The sequence below is a fragment of the Sturnira hondurensis genome, unplaced genomic scaffold (assembly GCF_014824575.4).
Source record: "Sturnira hondurensis isolate 20B ecotype Veracruz unplaced genomic scaffold, ASM1482457v3 Scaffold0014430, whole genome shotgun sequence".
Classification (NCBI taxonomy): Eukaryota; Metazoa; Chordata; class Mammalia; order Chiroptera; family Phyllostomidae; genus Sturnira; species Sturnira hondurensis.
In genome coordinates, this window is record NW_028087061.1 from 1650069 (window position 1) to 1672450 (window position 22382).

Below are 22382 nucleotides of genomic sequence, written 5' to 3' on the forward strand. Positions count from 1 at the left end.
CCCCAAGTTCACTCCTGACCTGATTAGTGTGGTGTCAATTTAGTTGCAATAGTGGGTACTTATTATATTATATTCTCTTTTCATTTGTTTCCCACAGCTAAAGTTCTCATTCTGTCAGTGGTGTTACAACATGTAACTTTTTAAAAAGATTTTTGCCTTTTGCCCCGGCTAGTGTAGCTGAGTGGATTGATTGAGTGCTGGCCTGAGAACCAAAAGGTCACCGGTTCGATTCCCAGTTAGGGCACATGCCTGGGTTGCAGGCCAGGTCCCCTATTTAGGGGCATGCGAGAAGCAACCACACGTTGATGTTTCCTTCCATCTCTTTCTCCTCCCTTCCATTCTCTAAAAATAAATAAATACAATCTTAAAAAATATATATTTTCTAGGAAACATTGAGTGGGTTTCTGCCATCTTCATACTGTGCCAACTATGAATAGGACAGTCCCTGAGCTCAAAGAACCTGCACTTGCACAGGGCAGACTGACAAAGCAGCCGCAGCACGGTGTGGCGGGCACTCTGCAGTGGTGCCTGCGGACGGAAAGGGACCACAGGGGGGCACTAGCCAGCCCAGAGATAACTTCGACAAGTACTTACACTCTGCCAGTTGCTCAGTAAATTCTGGGCAAGACTTTCTTTCATCCAGTCAGTTCAGTGAGTATTTTTTCCATTTCTAGATGATCTGATTCCTTTGTGAATATACCTGTTCTTTTTTCACAATGTCCTTTTTTCCCCCTAGTATTTCCTATTCTTTATCTTTGCCTCCATTTGAAAGCGATATTTTCTCCCTTAAAGTTTCTTTAAGAATGCTCTATTATGTGAAGTTCCCAGTAAAATGCACACTCCTGCAGTGACACTACTCCTAGGAGTAGTAATATCCCTGTTTTGCCTAATCACTGTCATTATATAACGTGTTTTGAGCGATTTGTAATTATTTTCCTCTTTTTTCTTGGTGTTCCTATGAGCCCTGGGTTGTGGAACTATAGCCACGGTGCAGTTTCATATTTGCTTCTGTCTGGTTCCCTGGGGTTGGGGGCGGAGAGACTAACTGCTTGAACTGACCTATTTTTACTTTAATTTCTTTGCTTAGAGAAATTATTCAATCACTTAGAAACAATGTACTGAACAGTTATTCTATCCCTGTATTTGGTACTGTGGAAGACAAAAATGACGCAAGACAAAACAATGTAGCTGCCTTACGTGGAACCACTGTCTGGAAGAAACACATATACACAAAAAGTTAGGTGACCATGTAAGGCAGAGAAAGTGAAAGGGCTAACAGTGGACCCACGGACAAGGTCAGAAGGAAAAACAGACAGCTGGGGAAAAATGGGGAGGAAGAGCCCCAAGAGGAAAAGTTTTGTGTGAGGAAGTTTCAGAAAGCTGACCTCTGGGTGGAGTGTCAGTGTGCTGCTCTAGCATTATCAATAAACGAGGTTGTGGATGAACTTCACTTTAAGGTCCCTGTTGGGAAAGGTAAATCAGAACCCAGGTGAAAGGAAGTCATTCAAAGTGCTCCTGGGGCAGGAGGTAGGTTTAATGAAAGTTGTGTTTAAAGGAGAAAACACAGTAACCTGAAAGGACTAGGAGGTTTGCAGTGATTTAGACCAGTATATATCCGGGTTATGGAAGCCAGTGTCGGGGAGAAAGGGAGGGAGGGAAGTAGACTGGCAAGATTTGGATGTGGAAGGTGTACAGAGTATTGTCAAGTGTGGCAAGGGAGAAGGGAGTTTTTAGGAGATAGGGCAGGGAGTTGGGAAGGGCAGACTGCAAGAAACCTGGACAAAGTGGCCAGCTGGTATGGCTCAGTGGACTGAGTGCCAGCCTGAGAACCAAAGGGTCACTGATTTGACTGAGTCAGGGCACATGCCTGGGTTGTGGCCAGGTACCCAGTAGGGGGTCTGGGAGAGGCAACCACACATTGATGTTTCTCACTCTTTCTCCTTCCCTTCCCCTCTCAAAACATCTCTGACTGGTGTGGCTCAGTGGTTTGAGTTAGGCGTCATCTCTGCAAATGTATCCATTTGCTGGTTTGATTCCTGGTGGTCAGGGCACACGCTGGGTTGCAGACCAGGTCCCTGGTTGGGGGCATGCAAGAGGCAGCCAATCCTTTGGATGTTCCAGTGCCTCTCTGGCACATCAATGTTTCTCTCCCTCTTTCTCCATTTCTTTCCTCTAAAAAAAAAAAAAAAAAAAACCCACAAATCTTTTTTTAAAAAAGAAGACGACAGAACTTTCTCATAATGAACACATGATCAACACAGGCAAAAGAGAAAGGTGCCCCACTGCTGCGTTCCTGCAGACTCTGGGTTACCAGATTCCTTTCCATTAAAACAGAAACCTTTACTGAGCACCTTCACAAGCTGAGGAGCACGGTTCTAGGTATCACTGCAGGAGCGTGCATTTTACAAACAGGAACAGGGCATTTTCCGTAATGAATACAGTAGGTTCTCCCTTACACCTGTAACAAAAACGATTTCACTAAAAGCTAATTGATGCAAACATGAGGTTACTTCCCATATACCTCATTAACGTGCAACTGTTATAAACAAACGAAATTGAGCAAAATGTTATTAAAGGACCAGCTATGGTCCTCTAACATTTCTCCCCGGGTTGCTGTGAGAATTATACTGGAATTAACATGGTGCAAAGCACATCTAGAAATGTGTCTAGCACTAATGTGCGATTTTAGGGCCACTTATTAATTTTTATTACCTAAAGATTAGACTACAGACACCTACCAGGCACAGTGCATGCTCCTATTGAACGACTGATTAAACACCACCTCCCGCCCTCCGGACCTACTGAGGGAGATTGGCCAAGTACTTAAGAGCAAAACACATTTTCTAACCTTAGGCGCCAAAGCCCCTAAGTGCAAAGGAAGCTGGCCACATCGCCAAGGGGCTACTGGATCTGGTCTGCTGGGGAAGCCGAAGGGGTAAGACAGGTCTGGAGACTGCGGAGGGGTCGCCCTGCAGCAAGAGGCCTTGCTGGGTACTCTGCCAGGGATCTGTAACGCGAAGAGGCGGCCACAGAACTGTAGCGAAAACTCGCGAAGCCGGGGATGGGGCTTAGAAATGCCGAAGACCACGTTGGGGTTGTCTGGTATACACAGCCTCCAAGCCCCGCCCCCGCCGCTCTCTGGGGTTCTCGGGGGAGCACCCAGGCCTGCGAAGGCCTACACAGGCCCGGAGCCCGCGACTCCGGCCACCCGGGACCACGGACCCTGGACCTGCCACTCAGAGTGACGCCCAGTCCCAACTCCACAGGGGAAAACGAATCCAGTGTATACCCTCCCGCGACCTCCGAGCAGTGCGGCCCGAGTCCAGCCCCCAACGCCAGCGAGGGGCGGGGCGCCGTCCGTCACGTGACGGGGAGTGACCTCGCCGCCCCGCGCCATGGGGGCCTTGGACCCGGAAGTGGCGCCTTGGGCTCGCGGCGGCGCCGCGGGGATGGCGGGAGCTGGAGCAGGAGCCGGAGCTCGGGGCGGAGCGGCAGCGGGGGTCGAGGCCCGGGCTCGGGACCCGCCGCCCGCGCACCGCGCACATCCGCGCCACCCTCGGCCTGCGGCGCAGCCCTCGGCTCGCAGGATGGACGGAGCGTCCGGAGGCTTGGGCTCCGGGGACAACGCCCCGACCACCGAGGCTCTTTTCGTGGCTCTGGGTGCGGGCGTGACGGCGCTCAGCCATCCGCTGCTCTACGTGAAACTGCTCATCCAGGTCGGGGACTGGGGGCACCGTAGGGAGGTGGCGGCCCCTGTGGAGGTGACAGGCCTCGATTTGGACAGATTGGGTCCGAGGAGTCGATGACGACGGACTTGGGAGAAGGGCAGAGACAGAGGTTTTGGTGGGCCGAAGGAATAGGAGAGGAGGGAAATGGAGGAGTTTGGGGATGCAGGAGGAGCAGGTTTGGAGGTGCAGGAGAGTGGGCGAAGGGTTCGAAGCGACAGATTTGAGACGGTGGAAGGAGAGGGCGATGGGATAGAGAGACGGGTTTCAGGAATGAAAAGATGAACTTGGAATAAGCAGGAGGGGGTATCATTTTGGGGTGACTAAAGAAGCAACAGAATTGGGAGAAGGGCGGGAAGTTTTGGCGAATGGGTAGGAGGAGGGTTGGGGGCCAAGGAAAAGTATTTAGAAGATAAACACATATTTAGGGCAGAGAGAAGCAAGAGCTCTGCATTTGATAGGGATAGATTAAAAAGGGGTTGGTAAAACAAAGGACAGGAGGCCAGGGCCAAAAATTTAGGAAAGGAAAAAGGGCATCAGACTCCCGGGTGGAAGGAACGGTGGCAATGAAATTCATGGTCAGGGAATTTGATGGGAGAGGGCGAAGCCAGAGGATTTAGCAGGGGAGAGCTTTTGGTTAGCAGATGGGGTCTCTGGATCTGATGGCGACGACGGATTTGGTGGGAGGAGGGGACGGGGTGACGCGTTGTCGGGAAGGGGGGAGATACGGCGTCTCATTGGGGGAGGGGACTGGTGGTGTTTTGTTTGGAGAGAGAAGCCAGGAGGAGGCTTTTAGGGGGAAAGGTATGACGCATTTTGAGGAGAAAATGGAAGTCCGGTTTGGTAGGGAGATGGGAATTACAGTCTTTGTATCTGGTGGGATGAGCTGAAGGGGTTTGAAAGTATTGGAATTGGGAAGAAGGGGTAGTTGGGACATAGAGTGACAGGATAGAGGGGAGCTGGCAGAAACTGAGGCCAAGGTAGGGATGTATCTGGAACGGTGCCATGCAGGTGTACTGGGTGTATCGGTGGTTGCCAACAATGCCTTACAGGTGAAGCAGGCTTCTTGAGATTGAGTTGGAAAGAGATAGGCTGGAGGGATGCATTTGGCAGAATTCGGGAAGGGGCGATGGAGATGCTTGCCATTTAGATAGGGATGGTTTGGGGCTAGATTGATGACTGAGACGATTCAGCCTAGAATTTTCCAGTGAAGAAAAGCGGGCAGGGGGTAAAAATTGAGATGGAGACCCAACCAAGATTTGAGGTTTGATTTAAATTGAGGCAAATGGGTGTCAGATTTACTATCTTTATAATTATACTGACAGAATGGGAGATACAGTTGGAACAAGAGGACTTGAATGGGAGTAATTGAAATCTAAGGAATAGGGTGATGGACTGGGGAAGTGTGACCAGGAATATAACAGGGAATGGGGAGATTCAGTCAGGAACATCAGGGTGCCTGGCTAAAAACTAAGTGTGACTGAAATTTGGAAACAGTTGGTGGGGGGAAGGTCCAGACGGGTGTTTGGTGGTGATTTGGGAGTGAGGACTGCTCTACTTAGGGAATTAGGATTGTATTTACAGCAACTGAGATTATAGATTTGGGGGAGAAATTGGCATCTGAGATGTAAAACAAGGGGTACTGGGCGTTGAGTTTTTCGGTTGTTGGAATGAAATGGTGGCAGATAGGAGGGTCTGAGGAGTGGAGGATGCTGGGATATAGGAATGGGGGTGCCATGTGAGAGAAGTAGAAAGTGGGTTTGTCATTTGGACCATTGAAAATTTGGTTTAGAGGTTTGAGAAGAAAATTGAAATAACGGTGACTTGAAGAGAGAATTGGGAATGAGGGAGAAGGGGGAATTGAGGAATGAAGGGAGACAAAAGGGTGAGAACTGGATGGTGGGGGCGGTAAGGATAAGTGAGCTGGGTTGGGGTGATAGGTGGCCTATCTGATTTGAATTCAGCTGGTACTGAGCATAACATATTTTAGGCTGAAATCTTAACGGGTATAGCTTGGGAATCAGTAACATTTTGCAAAAAGGCAGATACCAGTTTGGGGTTGGTATTGGGATTGGAGTGGCAGATTTGGGGTTGTCTAGGTTAGGTACATCACAATGCAGTGCCTCAGATCAGGGCTTGTGGGCGTTAGGTTTGGAAATTTAAGGGTGATGGACTGGCTTTGCCAGTATCTGATCCAGAGCCACAGCTGCAGACTGGGTTAATAGACTTGGGGATGAAATTGGGCTGGTATGACTTGGACGCAACTGATGAAAACTTGAGGACAAGGAGAACAGGGGTGAAATATGGCCAGTGTGCCTTTGATAACCTGGGTGGAAGTTAAAAATAACAGACTCGATAGGTCTGGGAGCTATGGGGACATGGGGGAGGGGGCACAACAGATTTAGGGGTGAAATTGGAATCAGGGGACTTGCAAGTTGTGACTGGACTGGGTAAGACAGTACAGAAGCAGTAGCTCAGACTTAAAGCAGCAGTGATAAAGGGAGTTTCGCCTGTGTTCGAGAACGAAAACAAGACAACTCAGAGCTTTTGAGCTTTTACCCTAGAAGGGGAAAGGTCTAGAAGGGGAGGGCTAACTTGCTCAGGCGATCTGGCTCATCCCTTTTCTCCAACTCCCCTGGGATAGAATATCTTTAAAAAGGTTCCATCCATAGGGGGTTTCTAAATTTATAATCAGTAATCTGTCACTTAGCTCAGAATCACATCCATAGGGTTAGTGTCAACTTTCAAAAACACTACAGCAAAGAAGAAAGTCAAGCCAGGAAAGCACTAGAAGCATACCTAGTCCAGTTTTTTAGGTTCTGCTTTCCACATTCAAGAGTTGCTGCCCGGATTCATGACCCAAGCTGGCCTGCTTTGACAGACAGGGCTGCTGTCCCCTGTCATGGAAGGAGACTTCTCACACCCCACTTAGGTGCTAGTCTCCTAGACCCCTTGCCTCCTGCCTGGCAGCAGAGAGCCTATCATTAATTGGCAGCATAGCAAACAGCCTCACCCCTCAGTGACTGCCCCCGTCCTCACCGGGGGTGGGGGGGTGCCTTGGTCTTTCACCTACCCATGAGTTGAACAGATATAACCAGCTCTACACAGCAAGAGTAACCGTTGTCCCACAAACGTGGGGACATTCTGTCACGGGGACATGGGTGATTGAGATTAGAACATAGTTGAGGAATATTTTGAATTACTGGGATTTGAGCGAATAGTTTGTTCTGCCTGGGAGTGAGAAGGACAGGTTTGTTGCATCTTTTGAGTAAAACATTTGAGTTGTGGGGTGAACTTTGCAATGAGGTGCTTGGAACTGAGCTGTCTTTGGGACTGAGATTTTAGTGTTGCCACATTTCGGATCAAGACTTTGAAGTTTTTAACCTGGAGTTGAGAATAAATGAGATTTATTCTGAGGTGAGCATAGGGTTTGAAGTATATAAAAATGGGGTGTTTTCCCTGGGAATATCTGGAATTTCAAGGTAACAGTGTTGGGGAATGCAGGTGACTGGCATTGTGGTAGGGGTAGTATCTGGGACTAGACAATTCTGTTTATTGGGAGATTTCAGGATACTAATGGTTATCAACAGAAACAGCATGAGAATTTATGGAAAGAAGAGTTAGAGGCCTGCGAAGATGAGAAGCAGTGAGACTGAACCTGCAGTAGAATCTGACCTTCCTTTTGTATATGTTGATTCTGAAGGTGGGCCATGAGCCGATGCCCCCCACCATTGGGACCAATGTGCTGGGGAGGAAGGTCCTCTATCTGCCGAGCTTCTTCACCTACGGTGAGTATGCTGCCTAGGCAGGAAAGCCCTAAAGAGCATCCAATGGGGAGCAGGTCCAGCTGGCCCTGGGGAACGCTGTGGGTAGCATGGCACCCAGAGTCAGAGCTGGAGTGGAGGAGGAGATCCTGGAGTGTGGCAGAGAGGCACCAGGGTTTGGGGGCAGAGCAGGTGAACAGGACAGCTCTGGTCCAGCTCCTCTGCTCAGGCAGGGGGAGGGCAGACAGGGCCTCCAAGGAGGGGCCCGTCAGGACACTGGCCCCTGTCATCCTGGTTGTGCCGGGGATGAGGCAGGGGGATGAATTTTGCCTTCTGAGCAGCCTGACCCCCTTACTAGCCTTTCTGCTTTCCTGCTACTCTAGCAGGAGGCCTGTTGGGACCTCCTAGGTCCTTTCCTCCTTTCTCCATCCTTTTCCTTGTGTTCCCCAGGCATGGTGCCAGCTCACCGCATCTCCACCCACTGGGTGTAGACCAGTGAGCAGCGAGTTGTGGCTTCAGCTCTGGCGTGCCCTGACCAGCTCTGTGAGCTCGAGCAGGCCACTTAACTGCCCTGGCCACGTAGTCCCTCTGCAAAGTGGCATCAGTGCCTTCCTGCCTGGCCCTTTGTACATCTCCCTGCTCCAAGCAGCCCTGCCTGTCAGGAGGTCTCTCCACCAAGAGGCCCAACAGAGTGGAGCTTGCCCGATGCCAGTGAAGCCCTCCTGGCTGCCTCTACTGCTCATCCTCTGGCCCATGGGTGCCAGCTGCCCACAGTCTTTTCAAGTCCACTATCACTGTCCCTGCCTAGTCCCTGCCCTCACAGGTTGCCCATGACGGAGACTTTGTTTAAATGTGCCTTTATTGTTCGTGTTTACGGCCAGCTGGCCCCCTCATGCTTCCGCTACCTTTGTTCTCACCTGTTTGGTCACTCCAGAATGTTCTCTGGAAATCTTTCTATCTACTGAATAACTCAGGGCTTCGCCTCCTGTTACCTTTTTTTCACTTTATGCACTTTTGGAAGAATCTGATGTGATGATTCTCTTTCAGTCTTGCCACCATGTTGTTGAGGACAGTCCGGGGCCAGGCGGAACATGTCATTTGATGGGGAAATATGTTCATATTTGTTTTTACTTACAGTTGTTACTGTTGGGGAGGGGAAATCAGAATTAGGAAGGTCCTCCACCCCGAAGTAGAGTGAGACCGGCGGCCACAGTCAGCACTGGATGCTGGGCGGCCGGGGGGGCAGGCTGCCAGCCCCTCCTGGGTCGTTTCTCTGTTGCCGGCTCAGTGCTGCTGCCACGCAAGGGCCTCAGAACCTGGGCCGGCCCTGCCCACAACACAGTCGCTCCCGAAAGCACTCAGGCGGAGAGGTCTTGACTCACTTTACTGCCTCTTGCAGAGATGAGCAGAGTTCTGAGGTGCTCCCCCCACCCCAGTTTACATACCTGTTGTTTCAGTCCAGATGTCACGGCAGATGCCCACTGGGTGGTTCCAGGCACCATGTGGCTCTTCTACCAGGGAGAGGGCTCGGCTGTGGGGACGTCTAGGGCCTGCCCGGACAGCACCTGCTCCTCTGCATGTCGCAGGGAGGTTGTAATGAAAAGAACTTCTGGAGGGTTCCAGGGCCTGCAGAGAACCCCTATAATGAAGGAGTCTCTGGCCAGCCACGGGGCCTTTTCTCTCTGTTTTCTTCCTGCCTTTCTCCACTCTCACTTGTTTATGCTTCATCTCTGAGGTGAGGAGAAATAGGGGTCCTTAATTCTTTCTTCACTGGCGGGCAAGTCGGATAGAAAGAGGTTAAGTGTCTCGCTAGAGAGTACACTTCGGCTTTACCCTTCCGCTCTCCCTCTTACTGACCGGAGCTCCCCTCCCCCAAGATAAACCTTCCTTCTGCTGTTCGCTTTGAAGCAGGGCGCCTTGCCACACCATCCAGGGCCCTCGCACCCCCACTCCTCTCTGCCCGGCCCCACCCATCTCAGGAAGTTGAACAGGCAGGTAACAGGTGCTTGGGCCCCAGTGAAAGCCGGAGCTAGCAGCGACATGGGGTTGCGGGTTGGCAGACATGTTGCAGACGAAAGGCCTGGCGTGCTGGCTCCTGCCACTGTGCGGTGCCGGAGAGCTAAGTTGTGGGTGTGCAGGGAGCCCATTGTCTGAGAGAGTGTTCTGCCAGCTTCCAAGTATTCAGAAAAATACAGCTCCTTTTTGAATGTAGCTTAAAAGTTGATATTGCATAAAATAAGACATTAAAAAGGGGGTCCTTCCAGAGACCCTAATGAAAAAACACTGACTAACTGGTAGGGTCTAGCTTCCCTGACGGCTGAAGTTTTTTCTGTGAAGTAGTTCACTGGTGCCTCTGTTTTGGTTACTCCTCTGCTTGTTCCCCCCACCCTCCTCCCCATCTTGATGAATAAATGCCAGTCAGTGCCTTGACTGGTGTGGCTCGGTTAAACGTCCTGCAATGCAGAAGGTTGCCAGTTCAGTTCCCGGTCAGGGCACATGCCTAGGGTGTGGATTCATCGCCTGTTGGGGCCTGTGAGGGGCAGCTGGTCAATGTTTCTCTTTCTCCCTCCCTTCCCCTCTCTCTAAAAATAAATGAAACCTTTAAATAATAAAATAAATGGCAACGGGCCAGGTGGGACCCTGGGCAAAGCACAGTGACAGGGTGGGGATGCCCTTCCTTGGCACACCCAGGGGACACTTTGGAGCCTTCCTTCTGGGGGCCCTTTTTCTTTTTTCCTCCCCTGGGTTGCAAACTATCACTGACTGTGGGAACTCTGCCTTCTTCCTTTTTTTTCCCTTTCCCCTGAGAACAGTATTTCTTTATATACAACAGAGTTGGTGTCTGGGTTGCAGCACTAAAGTTGCTGAGTTAAAAAAATGACACTTGAGTTTGCCGAGTAGATATTTCAAAGCTAAAGAAAAGGAAATGTGTGATCTTGTCAGAAATGTTTTGAAGGCTTTTACACAGAGGAGCAGGGAATAGAGAAGAAATTGGGGTGGGGCCTGATCACCTCCAGGGTCCTGGACCGATGCTCCCCTTGGTGACAGACGGCAGCATGTACCGAGGGATGGGCACCTGGTCCGGGCGTGAGTGTGACTCAGGAGTGGGCGTCTGGCTGGGTGTGACGCTGCCACCTCTGCTTCCTTACAGCCAAGTACATTGTGCAGGTGGATGGGAAGATAGGGCTCTTCCGAGGCCTGAGCCCCCGCCTGATGTCCAATGCCCTCTCCACCGTGACTCGGGGCAGCATGAAGAAGGTGAGCCTCGGGCAGAGTACGGTTCCCCTGAGCTCCCTGCCCCTGAGCTCCCTGCCGTCCCCAGGTAGCCGTGTGCACTGGTCCAGCAGCTCCATTCCCACATTGGTGGGGCCTCCACCCCGCACAGCAGCCAGGCTCCTAACCCTGGTGGCCGAACGCCGAGACTCCTTGACTGGGAGGGTCCCTGCCCCACAGCCCTGCTGCTTTCCCATAGCTGTGACACCGGGCACGGCCTTTCTGCCCCGAGCTCCAGCCCCGGGGGTTACCTGAGGCTGGCCCAGCTAATGGGCACTCCAGAGAAAGTTGTGGAAGCTGCATCCTACTGTCTCTGCCCCGGGAGCCACCTTTGGGAAGCATATCTGTGTTTTGCTTTTGGCCCTCTTGTTTTTTGTGTCTCAGGTTTTCCCTCCAGATGAGATCGAGCAGGTTTCCAATAAGGATGACATGAAGACTTCTCTGAGGAAAGTGGTGAAGGAGGTGGGTGTTGGAATTGGAGGGCGAGGCCCTGGGAGGGGGGTCAGGGTATTTCTCACTGCAGAGCTGGGCAGGTCATTGAAAAGTCTCGAGATGGGGTCCTTGTACTTGCATGGGACGGGGATATAGAAGGAGCCCCATTGTGGACACACAGGGAATCTCAGAAAGCCTTGAGCCATCATGGGGCCTGGCCTAGGACCTGGTAGCACTCCTGGGTGGAAGGAATTGGGGGGTGGGTGACAAGTGGGGCCATCTCAGAGTAGCCCCACATGGGAGCTGCGGAATCTCAGGTTGTTCTCCACCCGATTTCTTAGTTTTGCAGGAGTGCCAGTTCCAGAGACAGGCTGAACCAACCGAGTGTCCCCCTCTGCTCTCTTACAGACCTCCTACGAGATGATGATGCAGTGTGTGTCCCGCATGCTGGCCCACCCCCTGCACGGTGAGCAGCCCTCCTGGAGGACTGTAGCTGGCGGTGGGGTAGGAGTATTCCCTGGCAACCCCACTGGGGAGAGACACCTTCCTTGGTGTCTGTCACCTGCCTTATTTTACCTGTAGAGAAACTGCATACCGAAAGTGTCCAGACAGAATAACCCACAAACGGAACCTAAAAGCCAGGCTTAACAAGTGTCATTTGCTTTGCCTTTAAAGGTCTAGGCAGTGACATGTACATGCCTGCCAGGAGTCCTGTCCGAAGGGAGCTGGGGCTTTCCCCAGGCAAAGGAAATGGGATGCCGTGGTCATGGGGTGTGATGGCGAAGCCCAGAGCCCCTCCTCCCCTCCTGCCCCGGGCTGTGTTGAATGGTGGCCTCTGCAGCAGGCCCCCACAACGGGGCATTGTGGGCTTTGTGTGTTTGCCTCAGGTTACCTGTGTGTTTTCTTTTTCTCCAGTCATCTCAATGCGCTGCATGGTTCAGTTTGTGGGACGGGAAGCTAAGTACAGGTGGGTAATTCTCCTTGGGACAGATAGGTGTGGCCTTGTCACCATTCAGAGTCTGCCAGGACGGGCTGTTCTGGGTCAGTCACTGCCCCTCTTCTGCCCTAGTTCTAATGTGCTGACTCCAGACGAATATGGTGATTCCCATTGTCTGTGTCCAGGGGCATTTTCGCTGTATCTCTTGTCAGGGCTGCCCAGGATGAGCCTGGGACCCTGCAAGGGCGGTGAGTGCCATCAGAGTTGGCTTGGATATGGAGTCCTGGCAGCAGAGCTGATTCTGCCACTTAGGACTGAGCCAGGATTCCCTCCTGGGCTCCTGGGTTATGCCCTAACGATTTCCCCACCTGTCATTGCACCTGGCTTACAGCTCGATCCTCCTCTTTCCACTTCAGTTGGTTACCAAATACTAGCACCTGTGTGCACTGCACTGCTCAGGGGTGCTGTGGGGGGACTGGGTGTGTTGACATGGGCCTTCCATGTGGCAGGAGGACATGCCCATTACCTTCCTCTCTAAGGTTCCATTTCCTGGCTTCAGTTCTTCTCTGTAACTGTCCTGTGGGGCCACTGCTCCAAGAAGCTCAGCTGCTATGGGGCCTCATTTTGGATTCACTAATGGGAAATTGGCCCATTTCCCCAGACTGAAATGTGAGGTTGGCAGATGGGATCAGGAGTGGCCCAGCTACTGTCCTGAGAAGAAAGGTAGTGGGGCCTGGCAGGGCTCAGGGGCCTGGGAGCAGCACTAGCCAGGGCTTTGGCTCCCACCGTCTTTCTCTTTCCTAGGCGACTACTGCACCTAGGCTTTGCAGAGCTTCATATAGGACGGGCTACTTGGAATTGGTAGCCACAGGTCACAGAGGTCCTGAGCCTCCTTTGCATGTCACACCTAGGAGCCCATTCTCTAGTCTCCTATAGGCTGTGGTGACCAGGGCACTTGTTTTCAAGCTCCTTGCTGGGCGGAGGGGTGGGCAGTTGCCTTTGTCCAGGCTGCTTCTGGGCTGTCTGATTCCAGGACCTCCTGCTGCAGGGCCTAGTGTTCTTGTGCCCTCTGGAAAGGTGGTTCTCGCCACTTGCCACTCCACCTGCTCTCATGGTGTGAGTCGTGCAGGCTTCTCTGCTTAAAGGGTGTTCAGCCAGAGATAAGCACTAGGGCCAGGCCGGAGAAACACCAGGCATGGTGCAGCAGCCCAGGCTCGGAAGGGTTATTCCTAAATTCCAGACCCCTGGAGAACAGCGGTTGCTCGCTGCTAGGGTTCTGGTGGTGGTGGTGATGGTGGTGGTAGGGTTTCTCTGGTCTCCGTGAACTAGGTAAGTGCCCCTACTCCCAGATAAGAGCTCTCTAATCTCCACTGGTTCTGCCTGGTAACAGAATTTTCCCTGCCCTGCCCAGCCAGGACTGGATGGCTCTGAGCAGGGGTGAGGAGGTGGGGGCCTTCTCCAGGTGACCGGGTGACCTCTGTCCCTGTCTTGCTTTCTTCACAGTGGTGTGCTGAGCTCCATTGGGAAGATTTTCAAAGAGGAGGGGCTGCTGGGATTCTTTGTGTACGTGAGTTTGTACCCTGCAAATCTGGCTCTACTAACAGGCTCCCTCTCAACCTCTTAGGCCACAGCTGCTGGCCTCAGACTAACCACAAGCCCTGCCCCTCTGCCCACCCTCCCCACACCCTCCTGCCCGAGTAGCTGCACTTTCACAGCAAGTGAAAGCCGAGGATCATCAGGGTAAAGCTGCCCAGCCCTTTCCAGATCACGGCTCACTCACAGATGGTGCAGTTTGTCTGCTGCTGGCTGGATTGAGCCCAGGGCCAGAGGAGGGCATGCGGGTGGACGTGAGCAAGGGCGCTCCATTGTCCTTGTTTCACTGCTGAAAATAACTGGAAATCTGTGACAGGGACTAGGGGTCAAACACTGACAGCTCACAGGCTGACTCCAGTTGATGGCTTCTGTTTGACAGCATTTCTGACAAATCAGTTCTTTGCATTTAACCTTTAGGATCTTCAACATAATAATCCATATTTTTGACTTCTTGAAAAGACAGAAAACCTGGCCCCTCTGGGCCTGTGGTATGTAGAGCACCTCTCAGCAGGGCACATGATCTCCCAAAGGCCACAGACACCTCACCTTCCTTGAGTCTTTCACCCACCTTACTTTGCCTGTAAAGAAACTGCATACTGAAAGGACTGTGTCCAGACAGAATAACCCACAAATGGAACCCAAAAGCTGAGCTAACAAGTGTCAACTGCTTTGTCCTTAAAGGTCTAGGCAGTGACGTGGACATGCCAAAATGGGGCCATCTGTTAAGTCATGCTGTGGATGTGTTGGCCAGGCGTTTTTGTTTACCATCTCTCATTTAACCCAGAAGTGACCATGTCTGTGTGTTTTTCATCAGGGGGTGATGTTTGCCTCCAGGGACATTGGTACTGTCTGAAGACAGCTTGTGGTGGTCACAATTAGAGTTTGGTGGGTAGAGGCTGGGGTGCTGCCATACATCCCGCAGTGCAGAGGTCAGCCCCTGCAACAAAGAATTCTTCGGCCCCAAGTGTCAACAGTGCAGAGGTGGCAAGCCTTGATTTGTATACACACACATGTATATGTGTGTGTCTTTGTATGCACACACACATGCATAGACACATGTGAGTACACATTTGCCCGTGTGATTGGTGCATCAGGCTTTAAAACAGTACATCTCACCACCCCTGGTATTTTCCACACTCGTATAGTTTTATTCTGGTGTGTGAATAGCATTCCTGTTGGGTTATTTAACCATCAGGTTCCCTTTCTCCTAACCTGTTTGTGGGGCAGGCAGTGCACGCAGGTGCGACAGGGTGTGTGCGGACCGTCCATCAGCACAGGTGGGGCTGCAGGATGAGAAACTGCTCGTGGGCGCCTATTTTGTTAATACTCCTCATGACATAGATGTGTTCCTTATATTTTTTGAACTTTTAATATTTTGAAATAAGACTTTTAAAAATTCAAAAATCACGATTCTGCTTCCTCCTAAGAGAGAGCCATTCTTCTGGAAATCTTTTCAAGTCATCTCATATCTGAACAAGTAAATAAGCACATTATTTACTGAAAGATCCATATATTTTACACAGGATCCATATATTGATCTCAGTCTGGCTTTTTGTCCTCAGCACTGTATTTTGAGGGAACCTTCCATATCTTTTGGCAGAGGTGTTTATCACAAATGCCATCACTTTAAAAGTCAGTCTTCCTTGTAAAGGCTTGTATGGAATGTCTTCATTAGAACATTGCGGGTGAAGACTACAGCTGTATTGAGCAAAGTGTTTTGTGAGAGTTGATTAGGTAAAGAGGCCAGGAGACTACCAGCATGTAGGCGCTCTTTCATAATCTGCATGGAAAATCCCATATTTAGTAGCATTCACATCCTGAGGCCTGGCCTGTGTGGTCTGAAAACTGCTTGTGAAACCATAAACTGATCTGTGGTGTCAAATGTAACATAGAACACCGGCCCCTGGAGAAAGGAACACTGCCTTCCTGGTGTGGGTAGCTGGTGACCCACACGGCCCTGCAGGCTTCTTGCCTGATGTATAGGATGCTGAAGTTCAGAGCTTGGAACATTCTGCTTCCAGGGTGTGGAGCCTCCAGGAAATGGTCTCTTCCCTCCCCAGCTCATCTTTGCTCACCTTGTCTTTTAGAGGCTTAATCCCTCACCTCCTGGGAGATGTGGTTTTCTTGTGGGGTTGTAACCTGCTGGCCCACTTCATCAATGCCTACCTGGTGGATGACAGCGTGAGTGACACCCCAGGGGGGCTGGGAAACGACCAGAATCCAGGTTCCCAGGTTGGTTGGAACAAAGACTTGTCCGTTTTTTCATGTACTGCTGGTACCCAGGGTCTGAGGCAGACTTGAGGACTGTGGGATTCTGAGCATCAGGTCCCAAGGGCTAGAGAGGGCCCCTGGGGAGGTGGTCTGGGAAGAGGAAGTGGTTGTCCCGAGGTCGGCTATGCCTCCAGACACCTGCAGGAGTTTATGGAATGCCTGTCTTGGGCAGATTTAGAAATAAGACAGGTTCCTGCTTATCCAAACTGGTTTGACTCAGGACCCAACTAGGGAGCAGGAAACAGAAATAGACAGGCTAACAATAGCCCTTCAACTTTTGCTCAGTATTTTATATTTTCAGAATCCTTTTGTGGACATTATGGGGTCTGATCCTAATGATAGCCCAGGCGTGAAGGGACTAGGACAGGTACACCACCCTGGTATACCTGGGCAGGCAGAGAAGTTGGGACCCCGACATTAAAGGGCCCTCTAGAGGGAACCAACAGGGCAGGGACCAGATTTTTCCTGTGCTGGACAGGAAGTGCTCCCCCTCTTGAGGTTTTTCAAATCAGCTAGGAAGTGTACTGCCCAGGAGCACCCCACTGTTTCAATAGCAGTGGCTTGCACAGACAGCTGTACACAGGCCTCTCCACAGGTTGGACAGGCGCAGGGAGGCCTTGGTCCTTTGAAAAGGCGCTGTGAGAGAAAGGCATCCAAGGACATGATGGGTTGGCTGGTTCTATGTGAATCAAGACCAGAGCTGGGAACAGTGATTGGTGGGGGTTTTCTGGTAGCCAGGCATTGCAACGGCAGAGATTGCCAACCCCAGGAAGGAAGGTGAGGGAGGGGTTAGGGACCTGTCTGCCAGAATCACCAGTGGGGGGTGGGGGGAGCGGGTGTGGGGGTCAGTCTGCATGTGTCTGTGTAGCTGTGTGTGTGTGTGTGTGTGTGTGTGTGTGTGTGTGTGTGTGTCTGGGCACAAGTCTGTGGTGAGGAGCGCCCTGTCCCCACTGAGAGCCTCTGCTCAGAGGGAAATTGTTGGCCTGTTTGACTTGGGTAGATGAGTCTTAAAGGCCTTTCAATGTGAACAAATTCAAGCAGCTCTGTAGAGGCCAGCTCCCGTCTTCAGTTACAGTAGCCATGGCCCTGCCCTTTCTCAGGGGCCTCTTGTGTCAGGGAGCTGCTGCAGTCACATAGAGCCAGGCTGGGACAGCTGGGGTGTCTGGGCTGGGGCGTATCCCCAGCTGATTGGTTTCTCCTGTCTAGGTAGGCAGGTGTTTGAACGGGGGCTGCTGCACTTAACGTCACCACCAACAGCAGTCAGCAGCTTCATTGAAAGTATTTTTCAACTGCTCTTCTGTGTGTGGCTGAAAGACTAAGATGAAGCTGCCACTCAGGCAGAGGGCTGAGCAGACGTGCACCCAGGGTTGCAGGGTGTCCATCTGGTGGGATGGCCCTGCCCTAGGAAGCTCAGGAATAGGTAGCCCCCCTTCCTGGGCAAAATAGGTTTTAGGAGTTGGGGCCTGAAGATGGTGAGAGTTTGCTGAGGCAGGAGGTGACAGGAAGCCCAGACTTGCCTCTCTCATTTTGCTACAAGACTAGGATTTTGTGCCTGGGGAATTCAGGTGGCTGTTAGGCCTTGGACATTAGTCAGGGCAGACGCAGGCCAAGCCCTCAGAGCTCACAGCTTGGTGCAGTTATGCAGGGCAGCAGCCAGGGATGCCACTTGCCTGGCCTTCACGTCTGCTCCTCACTATCCCCAGTGAGGTCATGGACATCCTTTAGTCTGGTTATCCTACTTCTGCTTTGCAGATCTTTCCTTGGCTCTGCTACAAGGCTGTGGAAGCTGCCAGCAGGCCCAGAAAGAAACATAGTATGCGCGGTGGGTGTGTGAGGCCAGGGTGGAGGGTGGGGTGAGGGGACCACAGACCAGGTAGCACAGACCAGGTGAAGGTCTGCATATCTGATGCCTGCATCTGAGGTGAGCTGCCTGTGGCAAACTGGTCTTCCCTTCTGTCTCTTCAGTTCAGCCAGGCCCTGGCCATCCGGAGCTACACTAAATTTGTGATGGGGGTAAGTCAAGCCAGCTGCCCTTCCCACTGCCCTGTGGGCCTCTGGGTAGGGGGGCTTTGGAGAGACCAGCCCTAGTACAGGGTGTTGGCACAGCAAGTCCTGCTCCTTGAGCCCTGGGGGTGGTGCTGGTGAGGGGGTTGCTGACGCTCAGGTGTCCCTGGGTTTCAGATTGCAGTAAGCATGCTGACCTACCCCTTCCTGCTGGTTGGTGACCTCATGGCTGTGAACAACTGTGGGTAGGTGTGCACCCCTCCACCAGGCTCTTTGCCCCCTCCCACCAGCGCTGTGTGGGTTCATCCCACTGGGCATCCTGGCTTCTTCTGGGGTACACCGCCCCCCTTTGGGATGACTGGTTCAGGATGTGGGTGGTGGCAGCTCCAAGCCATCCCTTCTTGAGGTCTCCTTTTCCCTGGCTGGTCAGCTTGTGTGTGCTCTGGGTCTTATATGTTCTCTTTTCCTGGCAGGCTGCAGGCTGGGCTTCCCCCCTACTCCCCAGTGTTCAAATCCTGGATTCACTGCTGGAAGTACCTGAGTGTGCAGGTAAGCAGGCTCCCGAAAGAGGAGGTGTTTCCCATTCCCACACGGCGAGCACATGAAATGGTTTCGTGGGCGCGTCATTGTTCGGGAAGATAAGGGGTTGTCATGGGTTCCAGTGTTGTGAGTGGGGAGGATATAGACCTGGTTTAAGGCATTTAAATTGACTTTTCACTTTATTTTAGGAAGGATTTGAGATAGTTAGATCTGAGTTTACTTAAAAATTTACATCAGAAAAGATCCCTTTTTTCTTCAACTCTAAGACTCTTAGAACAAGTAACAAGTATGAGGGAGCCATGGGGAGGTGGTGAAGCCCAAGAACCTGTCTTAGACTTTGACATGGCTGGAGATGCAGCTGTGGGCTGGAGACCAGCTCCTTCCAGGCAGGTGGCTGCTGGAAGCTGAGCCCTCCTGCTGTACATCCAGGGCCCAGGAGAGCATGAGGGTTGAGCTGGGCCACAGGGTGAGCCTGCTGAGCAGGCCATTCTTGGGGTTTTATGTTCTGTGCCCAAGCACCTTCCTCCTGGCTGGAGCTCCAGGATCTCCTCTGGAGATCCAGAGGTCAAGGATCCTGATGTCCAGGGCAGATTCTTGCCTTTTACTAGCCTTGCATTTGCCTTGTAAAATGGGTCAGTGGCCTGGGAGCAGCCATTGCATGACTGGCCTCAGGTTAAGAAGAGGACAGACAGAAGGGAAGCAGTGAGGCAAGAAAAGGGTGCAGTTCTTCCCAGTGACTCTGGTCCATTCTGCATGTGTCACATCCTGTGGGCATTGGAGGTGGCCCAGACCACTTGGGCTCGGAAGCCAAATGGGCAGTACTCCCCAGTACCCACCTCTTTGGGGGTGCCTACCAAGTAGCCCATTAGCACTGGACACTCTGGGGCATGAAGTGAGCCACTCTAGCGCCGGGCAGATTGGGACCTTGGTGTTCTGGAAGGCAGGCCTAGGCCCTCCTCCCGACCCTGGGCTCTCTGAGCTGCTGGAGCCCTCTTTGCTTCATGCTGGCCTTGCTCTGGGGCAGGATGTGGAGGATGGCCTCCCCTTTCACTGACTGACCTGACTGTTCCTTCCAATCCAGGGCCAGCTCTTCCGAGGCTCCAGCCTCCTTTTCCGTCGGGTGTCAGCAGGATCGTGCTTTGCCCTGGAGTAACCTGAATCACTAAACACATGCTGTCCCAGCCTGGCCACTGTGGTTGAGGCCTGTCCATCTCGGGCACTTGTGAGACAACTCCAACCCAGCGACACCTAGATGTGCTCCTGCCCAGCTGGACTTCGGCGTCCATGTTTGCCATGTGTCTGTCCGGAAGTGGGGGTTGGGTGGGGGTGAGGCTACACCCAGTGATTGGTCACCTGTTAGACCTGGGGAAGGTGGGGCAGGACTGGGGAACTGGGGTGGAATCCCGTTTCTCCACAGATTTGCTATGTCTGCTTTGTGCAGGGGGCCAGAGAATGGCTCGTAGAGGCCCAGGTTGGAGGGGAAAAGTCTCACGGTGGCAGATCCCACCCCCGGTCGGCCCCAGCTCTCACCCTGCAGCTCAGCTGGGAGTTGCTCTCCTGCTTGTAAATAGGGCACGGTCCCTTTTCACAAGGCCACCATCATGTCCAGGCCTGTGCTAGGAAGCTATTGCTAGGTTCTGCCTTTGTTTCCCTAACACTACTTTTCTGATAACAAAGGCAGCACCTTCTGAATGGGAAATCATGTGACCGCTCAGAATGTGTCCCCTCATCAAATGCTCATCGGTTTAATAGTGATGCTTTGTGCACAGGCTCTAGTTACCTGTGCAGTCGTGCACACTCGGAAGTTGGGCAGATCAGTATCTTTAGTCCTACCCAGTTTAAAAGTTCCTGATAAGATTTGACCTTTCCTCCCTCAAATAAATGTACTGGTGGTGATTTGGAGTTTTGTGGGGAGTCTCTGATTTTGATGAGTTTAAAAGCTGTAATCTTTCTCAGTCCCCAGTGTTAGTGTGCGGAGGGGCTGTAGAGCCCAGGGCTGCAGCAGCTCAGCCTGGGATGCAGAGCGCCAGGCCCTGTGGAGATCAGCCTGGAGGGGGCGCCAGGGAGACTGGACGATTTGCTGAATCAGACCATGATGAGATGCCAGTTTACAGATCAACAAGTAGTGCATAGGCCTGTCACCATGGAGACAGGCTTTCCATCTTCAGAAAATGTTCCACCCAAACCCCTAATTGTCATTTCCGAACTGTTTGGCATTTGCAGTTTACTGAGTCTTTTGGGGTAGCAGTCACATGATTACAGAAGGAGCCAGCATGGGCCCAGCGTAAGCACCAAGGCCTGCCTTCTCTAGAAGAGACAGGGTGCCCCTCCATTCACTTCCACCCAACACTGGGTTCTATAAACAGGCAAAACTTACAAATGGGGCATCCTGTCTTGGAGATCACGGGCTTCCATCTGATGGGGTTTGAATTCCCATGGAAGTTCAGCTAGGTATTTCTTTGCCCTTGCTCTTACATTGCGGTCTGGTGACTTTGGTCATGCACTTCACAGGTGTGGGCCGGGTCACCTCCAGGGAAGGCCCCAGGACACTTTTGCAGAACTGGCTGTCCCCAGTGGCCTAGTAACAGTTGACTTGAGAGCAGTTTGTTATGGGTCCTTATTCCCCAAGAACATACGGAAGTGCCTCAGCGGGTGTCCTGTAAATGCACATTGGTTGAGGCCACTTAGGTCGTGTACTCACTTCAGATAGCTGAACTAGCAGGGCAGGAGACCACCCGGCTGGGTGGGTGGGCCAGGCCCTACCAGCGTCACTTCTGGAGGGAAGGAAGGCTCTTCAGGGGCGAGTCTGCCTCGTAGCCTGTTGCCTTTCCACCACCCAGCGCAGCTTCCCACAATAGTGACCACTGTTAGGGGTAACTTTTCTTGTTGCTCCACGTTCGAATCCTGTTTTTGTACTGATTACTTCTTACGGTCCCCCCAAATTTAGAGCCACTTGCTTCTCTGGAATCCTGTGTTGAGCTTGCCTTGAAGGGCCCTCCCTCTGTAATTTCAGTTGAGCAGAGTCCAGGTTTTACCCTTAACTTCTAAAGCACATTTTCACCTCAATATTCAGATGTATGTCTTGTGTATATTAAAGGATGGCTTTATTCCCCGGTTCCCTCAGTGTTTGAGTGCTGAGGCTTCACCTACCTTCTGAGCACCTGGCGTGTTCCCTGTTGGACCAGGAAACTAGAATGACAAGGTCCACGTTTGAGAGAGGAGATTGGGCAGGAAGGAAGCAGAGCTGTTGGCAGGAGGGGCGATGGGAGCAGAAATGTGGGAAGCCAGTCACCCTCCTCCCCTTTAGGAACACTTAATTCTGATGGACAAGGCTGGAAAAGTCCTTTTGGGTCCCCCTGTGAAAAAGCCTAAGGTGGCAGAGGAATCCTAAGCTGGGTCTCTGCTGTGGTCCCTCTCACTATGCTATTCTCCAGATGCCAGGGAGCCATGTAGCGTGATGCTGGAGCCGACCCCTCCCCACTGGATAGGAGGCCTGAGTGCCAGCCCCCTGCCTTTGGAACACTCTCCTGTCGTGTCCTCTCAGGCCTATACTGACACATGCCCTCCCCGCCCATTTGTCATGGGCTGGCCTGACTGTGTGGAACACCATGGTTATTTCCCTAAATATGCTCCCAAAGAGGTCTCTGGTCCTGGTCTTGGAGAGTTTCCCTCTGTGACAGTTTTCCTGAGGTCTGACCACAGTGTGCTTTGTAGGAGGCAGGATCCACTCAGAAACTAGGAAAAATGGGTTTGGACCACCACAGTTCTGTGACCAGAGGCCACCACAGCTGACCACCTCAGGGGACCCAGGAGGCAGCGTAAGAAAACAGGAACACAAGTTGG

At 52.0% G+C, this 22382-nt stretch overlaps 1 protein-coding gene across 2 annotated transcripts; it reads left to right on the forward strand.

The window, feature by feature from the left end:
• Window positions 1-3380: 3380 nt before the first annotated feature.
• On the forward strand, window positions 3381-20441 carry MTCH1 (mitochondrial carrier 1). Of its 2 annotated transcripts, none has more exons than XM_037063285.1 (12): window positions 3381-3716; window positions 7429-7513; window positions 10641-10747; window positions 11147-11224; window positions 11603-11660; window positions 12110-12161; window positions 13635-13694; window positions 15812-15956; window positions 17961-18008; window positions 18177-18244; window positions 18473-18548; window positions 19621-20441. In XM_037063285.1, exons 1-12 carry the CDS (start codon window positions 3396-3398, stop codon window positions 19690-19692), a joined length of 1170 nt encoding a protein of 389 aa, XP_036919180.1. In that variant the 5' UTR covers window positions 3381-3395; the 3' UTR covers window positions 19693-20441. The 2 variants fall into 2 exon arrangements, with proteins under 2 accessions (XP_036919180.1, XP_036919181.1); XM_037063286.1 differs by having other exon boundaries at window positions 15812-15905.
• The last annotated feature ends 1941 nt before the right edge of the window (window positions 20442-22382 follow it).

Coding starts and splice junctions, on each gene's coding strand:
- MTCH1 (XM_037063285.1), top strand. CDS start 3,396: ATGGGGGCCTTGGACCCGGAAGTGGCGCCTTGGGCTCGCGGCGGCGCC. Junction 3,717..7,428: donor ACGTGAAACTGCTCATCCAG/GTCGGGGACTGG, acceptor TTGATTCTGAAG/GTGGGCCATGAGCCGATGCC. Junction 12,162..13,634: donor GGACGGGAAGCTAAGTACAG/GTGGGTAATTCT, acceptor CTTTCTTCACAG/TGGTGTGCTGAGCTCCATTG.